General features: G+C 37.1%; 1 protein-coding gene across 2 annotated transcripts; it reads right to left on the reverse strand.

Annotated features, from left to right (window-relative positions):
• Positions 1-7,386: 7,386 nt before the first annotated feature.
• Positions 7,387-17,114, reverse strand: BET1 (Bet1 golgi vesicular membrane trafficking protein). 2 transcript variants are annotated; one of them, XM_057304457.1, is made up of 5 exons: positions 16,922-17,114; positions 12,962-13,086; positions 11,090-11,122; positions 10,088-10,144; positions 7,387-8,560 (listed from the first exon to the last, which is right to left on the reverse strand). In XM_057304457.1, exons 1-5 carry the CDS (start codon positions 16,938-16,940, stop codon positions 8,405-8,407), a joined length of 390 nt encoding a protein of 129 aa, XP_057160440.1. In that variant the 5' UTR covers positions 16,941-17,114; the 3' UTR covers positions 7,387-8,404. The 2 variants fall into 2 exon arrangements, with proteins under 2 accessions (XP_057160440.1, XP_026361622.1); XM_026505837.4 differs by lacking the exon at positions 11,090-11,122 and having other exon boundaries at positions 16,922-17,111.
• Between the last annotated feature and the right edge of the window lie 204 nt (positions 17,115-17,318).

Raw genomic sequence — 17,318 nt, forward strand, 5'->3', positions numbered from 1 at the left:
CAACACTGGGATTTTAGTGAGAGGTGATAAAAAAAAAAAAGATATGTTCTGTGGTAGGGCACATTAATTGATTCATCAAATACTTCTTGGGATTTACTCTTTTGCCAAGTACTCTAGGGAAAACACAGGTGTTTAATGTAAGATGTTTAATTTTAAGATATCATATATCTTATATTGGTGGATACCTAAGATTTCTTTTCTGAATGAAACAAAAATATTTTATTTTTGATGTTAAAATTTTCTTTTCTGTGCATAATTTTCATGTTCTTTTATTATGAGAAATTCATATCTCTAAAGATGTAGTAAAACTGAGTGCATGGGATGTGTGTCATCAGATGCCACACGGATTAATTTTGAAGATGTAACAGTCTTTAAAAAGTTTCTCATTGGTAATGAAGAAATGGGTTTTAAATACCAGATGGTACAGCACCAAGAGGAATGTATTTATAATAGCTCCAAGTTAGTACTAGAACAAAAATTGAACAGCCATGAGTAAATTTTATATATATATATATCTATATATCTATCTATATATATATATATACACATATAAATATATATAATAGAGAAATATATCTATATATATAGAAATATATATATAGAAAATATATATATGTAGAAAATATATATATAGAGAGAAAATATATATTCTTCCTTCCTTCTCACTTGCTCACAAATACTTAACTTATATTAAACCTTATTACATGAGAACTTCCTGGTGATTAATTCTAGGGAGTATGAAGAGACAAAGAGCTTCAGCAAGTATATTAAAATCATAGTAGCCTTTAATTTGAATATGAGAATGGTGTTGTTTTATGAAATGGTTTCATAGTTTACATTTTTTTAAAAGATAAATTGAAGTTTGAAAAGTTTGGAAAGAGAATTCCGAGAGGCTACCCTGAAGGCAGTTGGCTAACCATGCCCAGCAGGTAGATTCAGATACGCTACGTGTACAGAAGCAGATGAATTAAACTTTGCATTAAACGATTTTGCATTAAGCATTTGTCTTATCTCACCTGTGAAGAAGTTCACAGTAAGAAACCTGGCATTGCCACTCGTTCTATGTGACTCTGGTTGGGAGTGCAAAGACAATTTTCGTGCTTTTCTAGTTTTCTGCTAGAGTCGTAAGTATGCCATGTCCTTGGTGCTGTTTCTGCTGAGCCTTCAAAAAAGAGGTAATTTTGTGGCAGTTTTGAAGATGAAACTGTGTATGATCAATAAAAAGAATGTTCTCTATCCCCATTGATCTCACTTAAAAATCTCTCTGTATGAATTCTGGAAACTATTTTAGAAATAGCTTAAAATTAATATGAATTATTTAGTCATGAGAAGGAAATGCAGACAATGTAAAAAGAATCTGAGGGAGCAGACTAGTATCCACCATTCAGAAATTTTCTTGTCTTTCAAGCAATAACCTAGAAGATAATCCATTAATTATTGAAGGAATTTTAATCTGATAGTATGGATATCTTTAACAAAAATCACTATAACAGGGGCACCTGGGTGGCTCAGTTGGTTAAGCATCTGCCTTCAACTCAAGTCATGATCCTGGGGCCCTGGGATCGAGCCCTGCATGGGGCTTCTGAGCGGGGAGCCTGCTTCTCCCTCTCCTCCCTGTTTGTGCTCTCTCTTGCTGTCTCTGTCTCTCCAATAAATAAATATAATCTTTTTTTTTAAGATTTTATTAATTTATTTGACAGAGAGAGACACAGCCAGTGAGAGAGGGAACAAAGCAGGGGGAGTGGGAGAGGAAAAACCAGTCTCCCAGCGGAGCAGGGAGCCCTATGCGGGGCTTGATCCCAGGACCCTGGGATCGTGCCCTGAGCCAAAGGCAGACCTTTAACGACTGAGCTACCCAGGCGCCCCCAATAAATACAATCTTAAAAAAAAATCATCAAAACATATTTGTTCTCCATGGAAACCTGGTGTGTATGTGTGCATGCAGAAACATAACAAACTCAACTTGCCTTTGGAATTTTAAAAAATGTTTAAATAATGTAAATGTAAATATACGTATGTGAATTTAAAATATTTTTTATTTTTTAAATTTTAATTTAATTTTTTAAAAATATTTTATTTATTTATTTGAGAGAGAGAGTGAGAGCATGAGCTGGGGGTAGAGGCCAAGGGAGAGGGAGAAGCAGACTTCCTGCTGAGCAGAAAGCCCAATGAGGGGATCGATCCCAGGACCCTGAGATCATGACCTGAGCTGAAGGCAGACACTTACTGACTGGGCCACCCAGGCACCCCTAATTTAATTTTTTTTTAGTGGAGCCCAGTGCAGGTCTCGAACTCACGATCCTGAGATCAAGACCTTAGCTGATGTCTAGAATCGAATGCTTAACTGACTGAGCCCCAGAAATTAAAATACTTTGAAAAGAGACTTTAAAAACACTGAGCATTAAATCTATCTGTAAGCAGACTAAAGCATTTCATTCCAATAACTTTTCTGTATACAGGTTATCTCACATAACACTTATGTTCCAGTTTCCTTGAAAGTAAAGAATATATATTTAAAGCCAATGGATTATTAAATAATGCAGAAAGCTTAATGATCAGTTTCTAGGACTACTCATTAATAAGATAAAGTTGAGGAGATAGGAATAATTTTAAATATTTTTTAAAAATATAAATCGATGACCTAACAAAGTTTTTTGCTGTTTATTAAAATCTGTTTTATCTGGACTTTTTTTTTTTTTTTTCAGTTATGCTGGGGTTTTTTGCTTATTTCCAAATTCACTGTAGTCATGAGAGCAGCTGTAAGTACTGGTAAAGTCAGATTCAGCTGCCTGCTTTCATGTGAATCACACCATGATTGTGGATCTTTGAAAAAGGATAGTAGGAACAATTTTTATATAATTGTATTAATATTAGACCCTTGTCGATGTTAGCAAAGTTGACTTAATTAGTAAAAAGAAAACATGACACGTTTTTCTTTATAAACATCATAGAAGCTTTGTAGAATACTTAACATTTATAATGGATAATGTGGTTATATTTGTGAATTTTAGAATCTTACCTGTAGTATGTGGATAATATTTTTGTGAAAAACATATTGTGTATATCTATCTTTCTGTTCATTTTGGAGAGTAAGGAAAGATTATTTTAAGACCTGGTCTTTGCACTTTGCAAATCTCTTCAGTTTATATGGTAGTCCTTCAGAGGCTTGTGAAAAATTCTTCTAAAAAGCTCAAGGAGATGAGACCCCATCAGTTGAACTCCTCAGCCAAGATAAGCTTTAGAAGCCAATATACTTCTTTTTTTTTTTTTTTTTTAAGATTTGTTTGTTTATTTTAGAGAGAGAGAGAACATGAGCAGGAGGGGCAGAGGGAGAGGAAGAGAAAACCTGAAGCAGATTCCACACGGAGTGTGGAGTGATGCAGGGCTTGATCTCAAGACCCTGAGATCATGACCTGAGCCAATACCAGGAGTTAGACACTTAACTGACCGCACCACCCAGAAGCCAATACATTTCTAAAGAGAGAAAAGCTTTGTAAAATATACAGAGTGATTCTCACACACTGTTTGAACATTTAACTGCAGGGAAAAGCGTGGAGAGTAACAATAATCACCTACCCTCTTTGTATATGATTCATATACAGTATTTGTACTATCAGAAGATGGAAGGTCAATAAATGTAGCATGAATTTACTCATACAGATTGAGAAAAAGGTTGATATATACAAAATGCACAAATCATCTTCTAAAAGTCTACTGTCATTGAAAAATATTATTCTCAAGTTAATTTATTAATTTAACTCCATGTTGCCTAATTTTTCTCCATTAAAATTTAAGTGAGAGATTCTCATGTTAAAAAACAAATAACTTCCCCTATTTTTTTTTTTTTTTTTTTTTAGAAAGAGAGGGAGTGAGAGAGAGGAGGGGCAGAGGAAGTAGGAGAGAGAAAATCTTACGCAGGCTCCACCTCCAGTGTGAGGGAGCCCATTGCAGAGCTGAATCTCATGAGCCTGAGATCATGACCTGAGCTGAAATCAAGAGTTGGATGCTTAACTGACAGAGCCACCCAGGTGCCCCAAACTTCTACTTCTTTTAAAAGAATATTTATCATCAATATAGCTGGTGGTACATTAGCGCTAGCTTGTACCAGCTCATGAAAGTCAATTTTATGTATATTTTCACAACTCTGTGTTCAGTGATGTCACATCAGTAGCTTGAAATCAAGTGTGGTGGGAGTATGTACACCAAAGAGAAAGAAATTACTATAAATCACACTCCTAGCCCCAGAAAGCTGGTTACCACTATACCATTAAACATTAACATATAATGAAAGGAAAAGAGAAATTTGCTTGGGGTTAAAATCCAACCTTCCAATTAGGGAAACATTTTAGAGAATTTTTTTTCAGAGGATATATAAAAGATTAACGTGGTTCTTACCAAAATCCACTATGCTTTATTAAAATATTATCGAAGTATAATGAAGTTCATCAGAAAGAATGAATAGGTATCTATTAGCTATTAAAGCACTACAAAAGTCCAATAATTAAAATAGCATGGTACTACTGGTACAAGGATAAAAAATTGGATAAAACAAAGTACATACACCAGAAAAAGACCCTATCATATACTATAGCAATATAGAAGAAGAGTTATCCAATATTTACTGTGAGAATAACTGGTTGGCACTTTGTAAGTTAAAAAGAAAATTATTTGTGCCCCGTAACTTATCTAGTAATTTAGTAAGTTTCAAACTAGAATTTAAAAACATAACTGTAGAAAAAGTAAAAGAGTATAGGATGTTTACCAACTGTTTATCAAACCTCTACAGGTAGAGAACTTTCTGAGTTTCTCTCTTCAGATTTCTGCTTCCAAAGTTGACATCTGTTGCTCTCATTCTAAGAACTCAAATAAGCTAGATATACTGGAAAATCATAGATTTTTTAAAAATCCCATCAGATTTCTGAGGCTGCAGAGAAACCTGATGAACTAAATTCCAGGAACTGGTGACCCGTCGCTAGCAGAGGGAAGACAAATAGCTGCTTCCAGCCCTCGCAGGATGGTGGTGGCAGGGTGGGGGCCTGGCAGCAGGGAGAAAGTGGCCAGAATTATTTCAGCAACATGTGGGTGAGCGGGACCGATTAGATTCGGAAGTGTCCCCACCCCAGAGCTACAAAGGCAGCAGCTACCACTGAGTCCCAGGAACCCATTCTAACTTCTTCACGAGGTGTTACCGCTACCTACGCACAATTTTTACTGCCGTTTTACAAACAGAGTAACTGAGGTGGAGAGGCCATCAGCCCAAACTCATAGTGTAAGTGGGAACCAGGATTCATGCTCAGGCAGGGTGACCCCACAGCTTTCAGTCTTAGCTACGATGCTATTCTGCTTCCCAGTAAATATTTAGTCAAAGGTTATTCATCAGTATAGCCTGATGAAGTTATTTACTGACTGAATGTACCCAAATTATCAAGCACTTTTCCCACTTTCTCTACAAGGAAGCAAATTCAATACATATAATTTGAAATTTGAGAGCATTGAAAAATTAGGACAACTGGTTTATTTTTTAGAAACAGCAGCTCTCTACGGGTGCAGGTGCTGGGGTTTTCTGTTCCAGAATTCTGATGTTTAAGATGATGCATATTTGTTTTAGGTTTAATAGCTATTCTCTATTCAAGGAGTATCCATGAATTAATTTCCATGCTAATTTAAATTCTACCAGTAATGCGTATAATTCTCCCTTTGCTCATTGTAGAGACCTACACCTTTTGTCCATAGGGGATGGTAGAAGTAGTTACACTTTCTATCATTTGCAAATGTGTCCGCACTTCCAAGGACCGACTCCTAGTGAAATGAAGTGAGTAGATATTTTCCAGAAAAATTTGGACATTGGGATTTTCATAAATTGTTTCCTGAATTTGCTTCACCATTTAAAATACAGAATTTTAAGTGTATCACCCATCACCAAAATATCTGCAAGTCTTTTGCTGTTTGAATAAAAACTACAATGTGGATATGTTGCCTATTCAACTATTATAATCAACTTCCCAGGCACCTATAGCAGTAAGGTACTTTTCAGAGTTAGCAATGGGTTTGTAAAGGATTATAAAGGATTAGAGCTTTTCCATACTTGATGTTTCCCCCAAATTTTTTTTCTGGGAGTACTTTTTGCTAGGGGTCCCCCAAACGGGAGGAAAAGGGTGCTGCTGGAAGAATCTCTGATGGGGCAGGGACAGGCCATTCCAGAGGAGTCTCCTGCTTGCCAGGAATCTCAACCAAGGCAGTGATGAGGGAGTAATAGGAAATGCTGGTTAGGGACCTTAGGCACGTCTTAAAAAAGAATCATAAAATAAGAAATGCTGGACAGTGCAGTGATGAGAATCACTTTTATAACACCCCAAACCCCCTTCCCTGAAATCCCCACCTCCTTGATAATATCCAACATTGAAATAGTGTTTTAATACTTTACAAAGATGGTCATCTAACAGCCAAACCTTAACCTTGAAATCCATCCTTCACTTGCCATCACTCTTTTTCCCAAGGCTTTGTTCTCACTTGCTTCCATTGTTGATGCTCTTCTCTTTCCATCTTCATTTTTTCTTTGGCCTTCGGCTCCTCCTTTTGCAATTTTAATTATTGACATGCGTCTTCCTGAGCTCTGATTCACGTAATTGGCACAGAGTACACAGTTAAATAATTGTTGAAAACTGAATCAATCTGTAATTGAGAAGTATTTCTGCTTGGAAATCACAGCATCACCTCAAAGCCTGAAACCACCATATTGTCTCGCTCTTAAAATAAGTCCCCTTTCCGACGTGTGTGTTAAGATAGGGAGAACTAACATTTATTGAGTGATTATGTATCACGTATTTTCAATAAATTATCTGACAAAAATCCTATGAAATAGGTGATTTAATGAAGAAACAGGCCCAAAAACATTGAGCAAGGGAAGGAATGGAGATTTGAACTCAGGTCATCTAACTCAAATCAGAGTCTCTCACATCACATCCAAGACCTCAGGCCTGTTTCTTTGAGGTTTTTTTTTTTTGTGGGGGGGGGTGCTGTTTCTTCTATGTGAAGTCACTTAACCCTTCTCAGTTCTGGTGTTTCTATCTGTCAAGTAGAGGCCCAAGTGATGACAAACACAGCCAAAGACAGGACCTGAATTGATAGGTATTAGGGATGAGCAAAAAAAGGATTGCACCAACTCAGCAAAATCAATAAGAGACTTACAACTAAAAATATAAGGAATTAAAGAGATTTTTGAAACTGCATTCATGATTTATCTCATTTGTTTGAAGCAAGTTCTGAAATAATAAAAATTTATTATCTTTTCCAGATTTTGTTTGGGACCTGTTTTCAGGACCCTCAGATTCTATGTTAAAAAAAGAGAGAGAGAGACTTGAACAAAGAGGCAACAAAGACAATATATTTCATTAAAAATTTTATTTTTAGAGCCCATAAATGGGCAAATTCCAAATAGTAGCAATACAGAGTATTTAAGAACATGTTAATATTTCTTTCTATCCATCTTTGTTTTCCTTTCCATAAACAAATATACTGGATTAAAAGCAACATCTTAACCCCAAGTTCAATGCCTGAGTACTTTCAATATTTATTTTGAACACATAATAAAGCAGAGGCAGTTAATTTTATTTCCATTCAGAGCTGAGCAATTACTTTAGCTTCACATTATTCTGTCACAAATGATAACCAAATGGCCTACCTAAGCAGCTAAAATCACTGAACTATTGTAAGCCAAGTCAATGGTATGTATAAAGTTAATGTAAAACAACAACTAGACTGGTACACATTTATTTGGGGCCCTACAAGAAATGTGCCAAAATAACAAGCTTTAGTAAAAGATAAGGTCACTGGGCAGAGGGGAAAGAGGAGTCATGTCATCAAAAATTTTGAGGAAAACTGTAGGTGAAAGGAAATCAACCTACAATTTTAACCAAATAGAGGAGGAAAGGGCAGTACAATATCAGGGCTGATGACAATTCGGGAAAATACATAAACCATTCCCTCACAAACTTGTTCACTACCTCAAGAGTTCAGCATCAGGCTCTCCAGGGATTCTGTTATTCTCCCACTATGTTTCTTCACATGGAACATAAACCTACATTTATGCTAACAGCAGAGTATTATATAGCTATTTAATCTGACAGCAAACAACAGGAAAAAAAAATTGTTAGGGCCAGAGTGACTTCGGGCCATCTCAATACCCCTGAAAATAGGGGCAAAAAATGAATCATTAAGCAACAGTATTCAAAAAGCACCTGTCATCTGTCATCTAATGTGATTTATAAAACAAGTAAAATTCAGTAATCCTCAATGGAAAAAGTCATCGTATTTGAAATCAGGAATGTTTTGATGCTGATTTTTTATCAGAGTGGCACTCCAAAGAGATAAGTTGGAACAAATTCCAAACTCACACTTACTTGCATCACCTCAGTTTAATAATCCAATAAATGACCAAAAAGACAAACAATGAAAACAGCATCATATAGCACAGCAGCTTTGTCTGGCTTCCTCTAGATAAAATCTTCAGTTTCCCCATAGTTTTACCTAGAAATCCAGTTGTAGAATCAAATTGTGAATCCTGTGAGGAGAAAAGGAAAACAAAATAGTTAGATTCTAATATTCTACATATGCACATTTAAGTAATTGAATATACTGTTATTAGAATACATTTTTAATGATATTTTTAGTGTTTAATCAATTCAGGAGCCTGTTTGTAACTTGGGTAATCAAGTCTGATTACTCCGTGCGAAACAGAGTAATTCTCTCAATGAATAAAAAGCTCTTTCATTATCCAATAAACAGTTCTTTCAGCACCAGAGTAATTCAAAATTCCAAACTACTTAGGTCTTTTCCCAATCATGTGAATTAAAAAAAACATTAACAACAAAGGTATGTAGTTTGTCTATTATCATACAGGTGTTTTCTGTTTTTGTTGGGGCACTGCTCTCCAAGGTCAAATGGTTGGTTGCTTTCAGTAATTCAGTACAATAATTCATCCAAAATTTAATATGGTTAGCAGTTAAATGTACTTTAAAGATCCTTTTATTGAGATAGCTGACCTTGAAGTACAGTAGAATCTATTAAAAGTTAAGAGAATATCATGTAGATGTGGTAAAATGTGGTTAAGACTACAAATATGGATGGGGAAAACTACCATATTAAGTCCTTAAGATGAGAGGACTAGGTGTGGATTAGAAATACTGCACTTTCATAGAAATCTCAATATCCTAAGAAGTAAAGGCCCCAGCGTAATGACAGCCTTTGCACAGCTCAGTTTCTATGGAGTTCAAGCACTTTAGATCTATACTTCTTCACTGGGGTTTTATATCACAATGACCTGGGACACTTTCTGTTTTCACAATACGTACGTATAGGTCCCTGCCCCTGAAATTCTCTATCAGTATATTTAGATTGGGAACCAGGCGTAAATATGTGCAGGAAGTTCCCCAGGTGATTCTAATGTACAACCTCCATACGAACTTGCTTTTAATGCCATATTCATTTTTTAATAATACAATTTTAAAAGCAAATGGAGAGACTAGGGAAGGTACAGAGAAGGGGTATCCAAAATAAACATTCAAGAATGGAAACAGGCTCTACAAGAAAGGGTATATGTTGCTGAGCTCACTGAGCCCTGAGAGAAAAGGCTCTGGGATGTTACTATGTTCAAATCCTTATTGATTTGTTTAGAAGTGATCCTTAGGAGATCAAGCAAAAGAAAGAGGCTCACATTAAGCGAAAGACATTCAGCTGGTTGGATATGAAGTGCTTTTTGATTACTTGGTAGTCTGTATCCATTGAGATTTCCAAGAACAAGCAAAATAGTCATTTGCCCTGGGTCTTCAACAGTGTTTCTAAATACAAGATGAAAGATACCATGGCTTCTACCTCATCTTCCCACTTGCGTTCGGCAAGATGAAAAATGGGAAAATAAATAAACTTATTAGTTATTTCAAAGCAATGAGATACAAAAGGGCAGGAATCCAGGACTTATGATCTCTAATTTCAAAATGGATAAAAGTTAAAATGATATTATTCCTGATTAGCAGACTAAAATTGAGAGTAATAGATCAAATTTCTTCAATTTTAAGTCAGAACCACTTACCATTTCAGCTAATAATTTATTTTGATGTTTAACCTCATGGCCTATTTCAATGGAAAGCTATTAAAAAAAAAAGCACATACATTATTACTCATATAAAGGTATTTAAGTGTTTTAAAGTAAAAATAATACCACTCTAAGCATACTCATTTTCTCAAATAAAACGGTCTTCTATAAATATAAAATACAAATATTTCTTCTGATATTTTTTCCACTGACATTAAAGGAAAATAAATTTAGAATTGCTACTCCTTCCCAACTATGCAGACTGTCTCCTGCTCTTCATTTTGATTTCATCTTATACTCAGGTCCATCTGTTAATTTTGGTACATACGTCTCTCTGACTCTAGCCTTACATGCTTTTCTTCTTCCTCTCTTTATATTTATACAACAGCATTTATCTATATATTTTTTTCTTTACTTTTTTTTAAGATTTTATTTATTTGAGATAGAGAGCAGGAGCAGGGGAGCAGAGGGAGAGGGAGAAGCAGGCTCCTTGCAGAGCAGGAAGCCCGATGTGGGGCTTGATCCCAGGACCCTGGGACCGTGACTCAAACCGAAGGCAGATGCTTAACCGACTGAGCTACCCAGGCGCCACCTTCTCTACATTTTAAAAGATATATACAAGTACCCATATTACCAATTCAAATCTACATTAAGTATTTAATATTTTTTAATGAAATGGGACATTACTTTGAATATATGCCTAAACTAGTTATTTATATAGATTCCAAAGGTGATAATAAGGGCACCTGGGTGGCTCAGTTAGTTAAGTGTCTGCCTTCGGCTCAGGTCATGATCCAGGGTCTTGGAATCGAGCCCCAGGTCAGCCTCTCTGCTCAGAGGGGAGCCTGCTTTTCCCTCTCCCTCTGCCTGCCACTCCCCCTGTTTAAACGTGCACACACTCGCGCGCTCTCTGTCAAATAAATACATAAAAATCTTTAAAAATAAATAAAAAGAAAAGAAAATATGATAACTGGGAAAAAATTGACAAGTTATTGTTACCTCCATCCAGAGATATGCAGAAAGAGGCTGAACCTAAAAGAAATACTATTTATGTGGTTATGGCTACTATTCAGAACAAAACCTATCTAATATTTTATTTGACAAATTCATCAAAGGCTTCACTTCCAAGATATTTAGATAAATTATAAGCAACAAATGAAAATCTTGGCAAACCACTGCAAATACTGTTCTCAATTTATCTTATGTGGAAAGTATACGGGGTGATGTGGACACAAAATCATAGAATTCTATAGATCAGAACATGAGCTTTTCTCCCAAACTTAACAATTCAGAGATAATAAAGCAACTATAAACCTAAATAGCTCAAATAACCTAACTACTTTCTACAACTGTCATTCATGCCAAGGAAAGATATTTCCGGGGGGGGGGGGGGGAGCTTTCTTCTAATAAGGAGCCTAAATTATCAATGTTGGAGTTAAAAAAAAAAAACCGGAAAACCACCAACGTTTCTTAATTCCCCCTAAATGTTGATTTTCTAAATTATAACATTATACGATATTACTTAGTTCATTGATCAACTCCTTTTGATTTAATACGACTTTGAAAACAATTCTTGTTTCAAAATGTAATAGTCTCCAGGCTGAGTGCAATTCTGTTTTCTAAAGACTAATGAAATACCAGTTAAGTTTTGGCAACATGAGCTTCTACTGAATGCTCTCTTAGTGTATAGCATGTTTAATGTAATATAGACTCAATCACATATGCTGTTAAAATCACCTTTTTGTAATTCCTTTATTTAATACATATTAAGCTCAATACCACCAATAAGGAATTATGCCTAGGTACTGTGTAAAAGATAAAAATAAGTACAATAGAAAACCCTACATTCTGGTAAATTTCTTTTACATACAAATAATTCCAATGCAGATCCCTATGCAATACATGCTAGGGAAATGATATAAATGGTCTTATGTTCACATGGAAAAAAGATGCTTTTGATGAGGTAAATCAGGTAAAGCTTTCAAGAAGGAAAGAGTGCATTGAGGTGGAGCCTTTACTATGGGCAAGCCTTCAATGATATGAGGGAGAGGACACCGCTAAGGCAAAGGGATAGCAGGATCAAAGACAGGGGGTTGCAAGTGATAGCCAGCATACACAGGGCACAGAGAGTACTCTAATCTGTCTGGCAGAAAACACATACACATTCCAGAAGTGCAGGGGATAAAGTCTGAAAAGCTGTGGACAATCTCTGAAGGACCTATTTGATCAAGCTACAGAGTGTAAATTTCATTCTTACATCATGGGAAGACAATGGAGACTTCTGGAGCATACGATGCAATTTAAAAAACAAACTCCAAAAAGATGGCTGTGCTGACAGTAAGTAGCTCAGAACAGAACATGCAGAAATGAACAAATAGGTTAAGAGGCTCTCTCAGTTCACCTAAGAAAACCAGGGATAGTATTAGAAATAGAAAAGTAGAAATAGAAACAGAAAGAAAGAAGCACAAAACTCAGTGACTGACCTGAGGTACAAAGGTGGGAACGTGGAACATTGAGATGTGTAGGTTAGAATACAAGAAGAAGAAAATTCAGGAAAAGAGCAGCTTGGGGGCAGAAGATGGACTGCTCTGAGACATTACTACAGACAACATACAATACTCTAGATTTATCCACAAAAAAACAGTGGAAATTAAAAACAAAAAACAAAAAACATACCATATGTTTTGATTGGCCACATTTTCTAATCTACTCAAATCATGTTTAAATTTTGAATGCATTTTGACCTTGCTGAACAATACACAGCTTGGATAACTGAATTCCTTAGTATGATGCCAATAAAAATAAATGTAAGTATATAATATGTACATAAATACATGAATTTGAAGTATATAATATCTGTTAAATACTTACAGATTTTATAGCAGTTACTTTGCTTCTCAGACTTTCAGTGAGCCTCTCGTTTTCTTCTTCACAGGCACTGTAGCCACTGTTAGCATAGCCATAGTTCCCATAGTTGCCAGGAGGTACTCCTTCACCTGCAAGGATCAGAGTCACAGTATAGTTGTAGCAAAAACAAGCCACTTTTGAAACCTTGATAGGAAAGAACCAAGAAAGACCCCTGGAGGGCGTTGCAGACCACGTATGTCTATAATATTCACACTTCAAAGGAATTTTAAAAATTAATAACCAAATAGAGATCAGAACAATTCTTTCTAATGCCCTCTTTTAAGCAAAGAATGTTCAATTCATTTTTATACTTATTTATTGATTGCTTATTGATTGCCCACAAGACGCTAAAATAGGCACTGATATTCAAGGATATTCAGGATTCATTCCCTGCTCCATAGAACTACAAATTTTAAAAAGGATCTTTAAGTAGTAGCGTCAACTATCCATTGAAGAATCCTGGCTATAAAGGAAAAGGGAGAAAGAGGATAAACATAGCAGGAGGGAGCTCATGGGGGGGGGGGTGTCCTTTACTGGCACCTCTTTCTGTTAAATAGAAGAGAGCTGGAATAACTTATGGAGAACATTAGCTGAGAGTTAACAGGGACATGCATTCATTCAACAAATATTTGAGAAACTCCTATGTGTCAGATCCATTTTTCTTTCTAGGTACTACTGTTGGGAGTTTATCTTCTAGGGAATTGCACTGAGAATACGGTCCCAGCTACTGCCTAATAAAGTACTTGGTATTCATCAGGCAATCAAACAGGTGGAGTGAGCCTTGGACAGTGAATCTGTATATAAATGTGCTAGAGGACTAAGACAGGGAAGTGTAGTTGAGGGTGTTATTGAACCACTTTTTTTTTTTTTTTAACAATTGATACGATCAATTTTCTCAGTAAAGGAACAGATAAAGTCTTATCTTTAAAGAAGGGTATCATTTGGAAAAAGCAGTAAAGAGAATAATGGGGGAAAATGACTGGACTACACAGGTCCTACAGGGATAAAATGATCCTGGCTGAGGCTACATACTGGGGTGGTGTCAATCCTCCTGGATGTGGGACTTTTCTGAAGAAGTGCTCATTGGCTGGACGGAGTTAGCCTGTGAACATCTGGATGATTAGCTTGATCAAGAGTTTGATCAAGAGGTTTACAGCGCTGGGGCTGAAGAAAAGAGCCCCAAGAGGCTGAGACTGCTTGCCAAAAGAGAGGTTGAATATATGGAACATGGGGACTACACTGGACAGGGATAGAAGCAGTTTTAATGGAGAAATGAGGGAAAGGGATGATACAGGCACTAGGTCTCCGTAGTAAACTCAAAAGAGTAGATGAAGCAACAGGGACAGTGAAAGATGCAAGGACAGGAAGTTGCAGTCAGTGCCAGTAGTTGAAGGATGGTTGAGGTGTAAATAGGAAGCTCTTTCAAGAGATGGCACAAACCTCACTTTCTCTTAAAGGCAAAACTCCCTCTGCATTCTTACAGTTCTTACTGTACACAACACTAATACCATACTCTAGATGATACTATAAGGGCAGAAACTAAATCTGTTTCACTTAGGGCTGTGTATCCCCCACAAAGTATGTACACACCACACACACACACACACACAGAAAGAAACACTCAATAAATACTTGTAAATGAATTAATAAATAGAATCTGACTTCACTGTTATTCAACTTTGAATGTGCCTGCCTTTGCCAAGAATTTCGGAATCATAAACTTCTTTGAGGGCAGAGACAGTGTCTCATACTTCTTCTATATCCCCTGTACCTAATGACTATATACAGCAGATACTTACACAATTCCCACCACTACAAAAACCACAACAAAATGTTAAACAAGTATGTTCCTGGGAAAAGAGTTGCATTCCTCAAATTTTTCCTCAATTGCTGATACACTATCCATAAAACTGCAAATATAGTGTGAAAAGTTGCAGGAAAGCTAGTGAATGCCAAAGATCATCTTCAGCCTTTGTCCACTTAGACAAATGCTACTTCTTTAGGGTAGTTTCTATCATTAACTGAGCCAATTCATTTAGAGATTCATGGGAAGCGTGCCACATGAACATCTAAGTTTCATTATTTATCCCAAGTTTAAAATTCCAGGTCAATGCAATCTGATACTTGAAAAAAAAAAATCCAGAATAAAAAAAAAATCACATCATACCAGTGTAAATGATAGCAACAGACACTTAAGTAAGCATCTTTCCACTCAACTACAAGGGAGCTTGGGCGGGGGGGGGGGGGGGGGGGCTCTATCCTACAGATTCTAATATAATTAATCTGGGCTACAGTCCAGGTATCAATGCCTTAAAAGCTCTCCAGGTGATTCTAATGCACAGTCAGGGCTGAGAACCACAGCTTCTCAAGTCCCTCTTCTGCAATTTATCATGGCACACTGCTGCACAAAAACATTAAAGGGAGCCAAAGGACCTATTGATAAGATCTAAACTCCTTGGCCTAGTACTCAAAGATCTCCTCAAGGGGGTTCTGGTTCCATGTCTCCTACTTCAATCACACTGGCTTAATAATAATCCCTTATACACACCATTCATAATTCTAGTCTTACAACTTTTGGGGGTACGAGGAGGGGTAGAGGAGCCTTGCTTCCTACTGGAACTTGCTCTCTCACCCTCGATTAATCAAGCTCTAGTTCAAGTTCTTATGTCTCTACAAAGTAAGCAGTGCTCTGTCTCTGAAATCCCTGAGACACTAGCTGTATAACTTATTTGATATTTGGATGTACAGCTATCACCTTGTACTACAATTTATCTTTGTACATGTTCCTACTCACCAACTAGACTGGAAGCTGTGGGAGCACAAACAGGGCGACAATCAGCTGTACACCTAGTGCTTACTCAAGTACACAACAAATGTTTGTTATCATTAATAATGATAAAAAGAAAAAAACATTTAAGCATATAAAACTAAACTGCTCAATATTAGTTTTTTTTTTCTCTCTACAATTTACCTGGCCAACTTTCTATGATCCAAGTATTCATAAAAGCTGTATTTTTCAAAAGCTCTTTCTCACACAATTTTTTAATAAATGAGCAAGTCTAAAGTTACTGGCAACTTTCACCAACTTTAAATACCTGACACTTTTAAAAAACTTTTTTATTCCTTTTTCCATTTTGTAACCACTGAAAAAGGTAACATTATCTTTTTTCAAATATTCCACATATTTTCTCAGGTATGCTGTATGCTGAGATAGCAGGGGCTTTTTTTCTTTTTAAAAACAGCTTCTTAACAGAGAGCTTCAAAGCCCAGAAAATGCTATTTATTAGCTGTGCGTTATAATGGCCCCTCAAAAGTCTTTGTGCTTGGTGAACCTGTTTCCTAAGTTTTCACAGTGGAACAAGACTCAGATAAAAAACGGTCTAGGTAAAATGGCCTTTGACCCTGATGTTACATACAATGGCCTTTAACAGTAACGACAGGTACATTTACCTTTGTAACTCACTGTTACCAGATTAATGATTGTTATTAGTGTGCTTCGCATGCAACATTCATTGTTCAGATTTCGCTTCTGAAAAAACTAAGATCCAGGACGAGTGGAGTACGAAAAACCAAAGCCAGACTTGGGGACATTCGGCAGGTTTCGTAATTACTCTCTGACAGTCCATAACACTAAAAAACTTGGTAGTTCAGTTGGCACCTGTACATACCCACCCCCATTCCTCCACTACTCTCTACAGACCTACCATTCAAACTTGAGACTGACCCAAACTACAGGAAACCCCTAGGATCTGGTACAAATGGTGTGTTTCTACTTGGCTCCGCCTCCAAAGACCCCTCCATTCATCCTGTTTTCTGGTCCAAATTCCAGTGACATAAGACTGGTCCGATTTCCTTCCGCGTCCCCGCGCCCAGCACGGCCGGTTCTGGGAGCCCCCGAACTTCGAATCTCAGCCGTCTTCTTACCCAGGCCTGCACGCCTCATCCTGCCAGAGTAGGGAAGAAAAAAGCAGATGGAGGGGTGGATAAGAAGAAGCCAGGGGTCCCCCGGACGGCGTCTTCAGTACCAAGGCCCAGAGAAACACCAACTTCTTTCCCCAAAGCGCCACGACATCACTGGAGTCTAAAACATCGCGCCGGCTGATGGCGTCACCCAGGCACTTATTGCTGCCTTGCGAGTCGGCTTGAATGGCATTCTGGGAAATGTAGTTCACGGTCGACGCAGGTAATGAGGCAGAGGCGTGGCGTGAACTAGGCTCCCAGAGCGGGCGGGGCTTCCGGAAACCGGCGGGCGCTGTGGGGCCTCGGAGTGTGGGTCTCTGCTGCTGGGAGACTTATTTTCAGCTTGTCGCCCTCCCGAGTT

This window comes from Ursus arctos, unplaced genomic scaffold (genome assembly GCF_023065955.2).
Source record: "Ursus arctos isolate Adak ecotype North America unplaced genomic scaffold, UrsArc2.0 scaffold_3, whole genome shotgun sequence".
NCBI lineage: Eukaryota > Metazoa > Chordata > Mammalia > Carnivora > Ursidae > Ursus > Ursus arctos.

Bases quoted from the DNA above. Each gene is read 5' to 3' on its own strand.
- BET1 (XM_057304457.1), bottom strand. The intron at 11,123-12,961 runs GTAAGTATTTAA...TATTTCTTTTAG, and splicing joins AAGTAACTGCTATAAAATCT to GTTCAGCCTCTTTCTGCATA. The intron at 10,145-11,089 runs GTAACAATAACT...TTTTTTTAATAG, and splicing joins CTGCATATCTCTGGATGGAG to CTTTCCATTGAAATAGGCCA.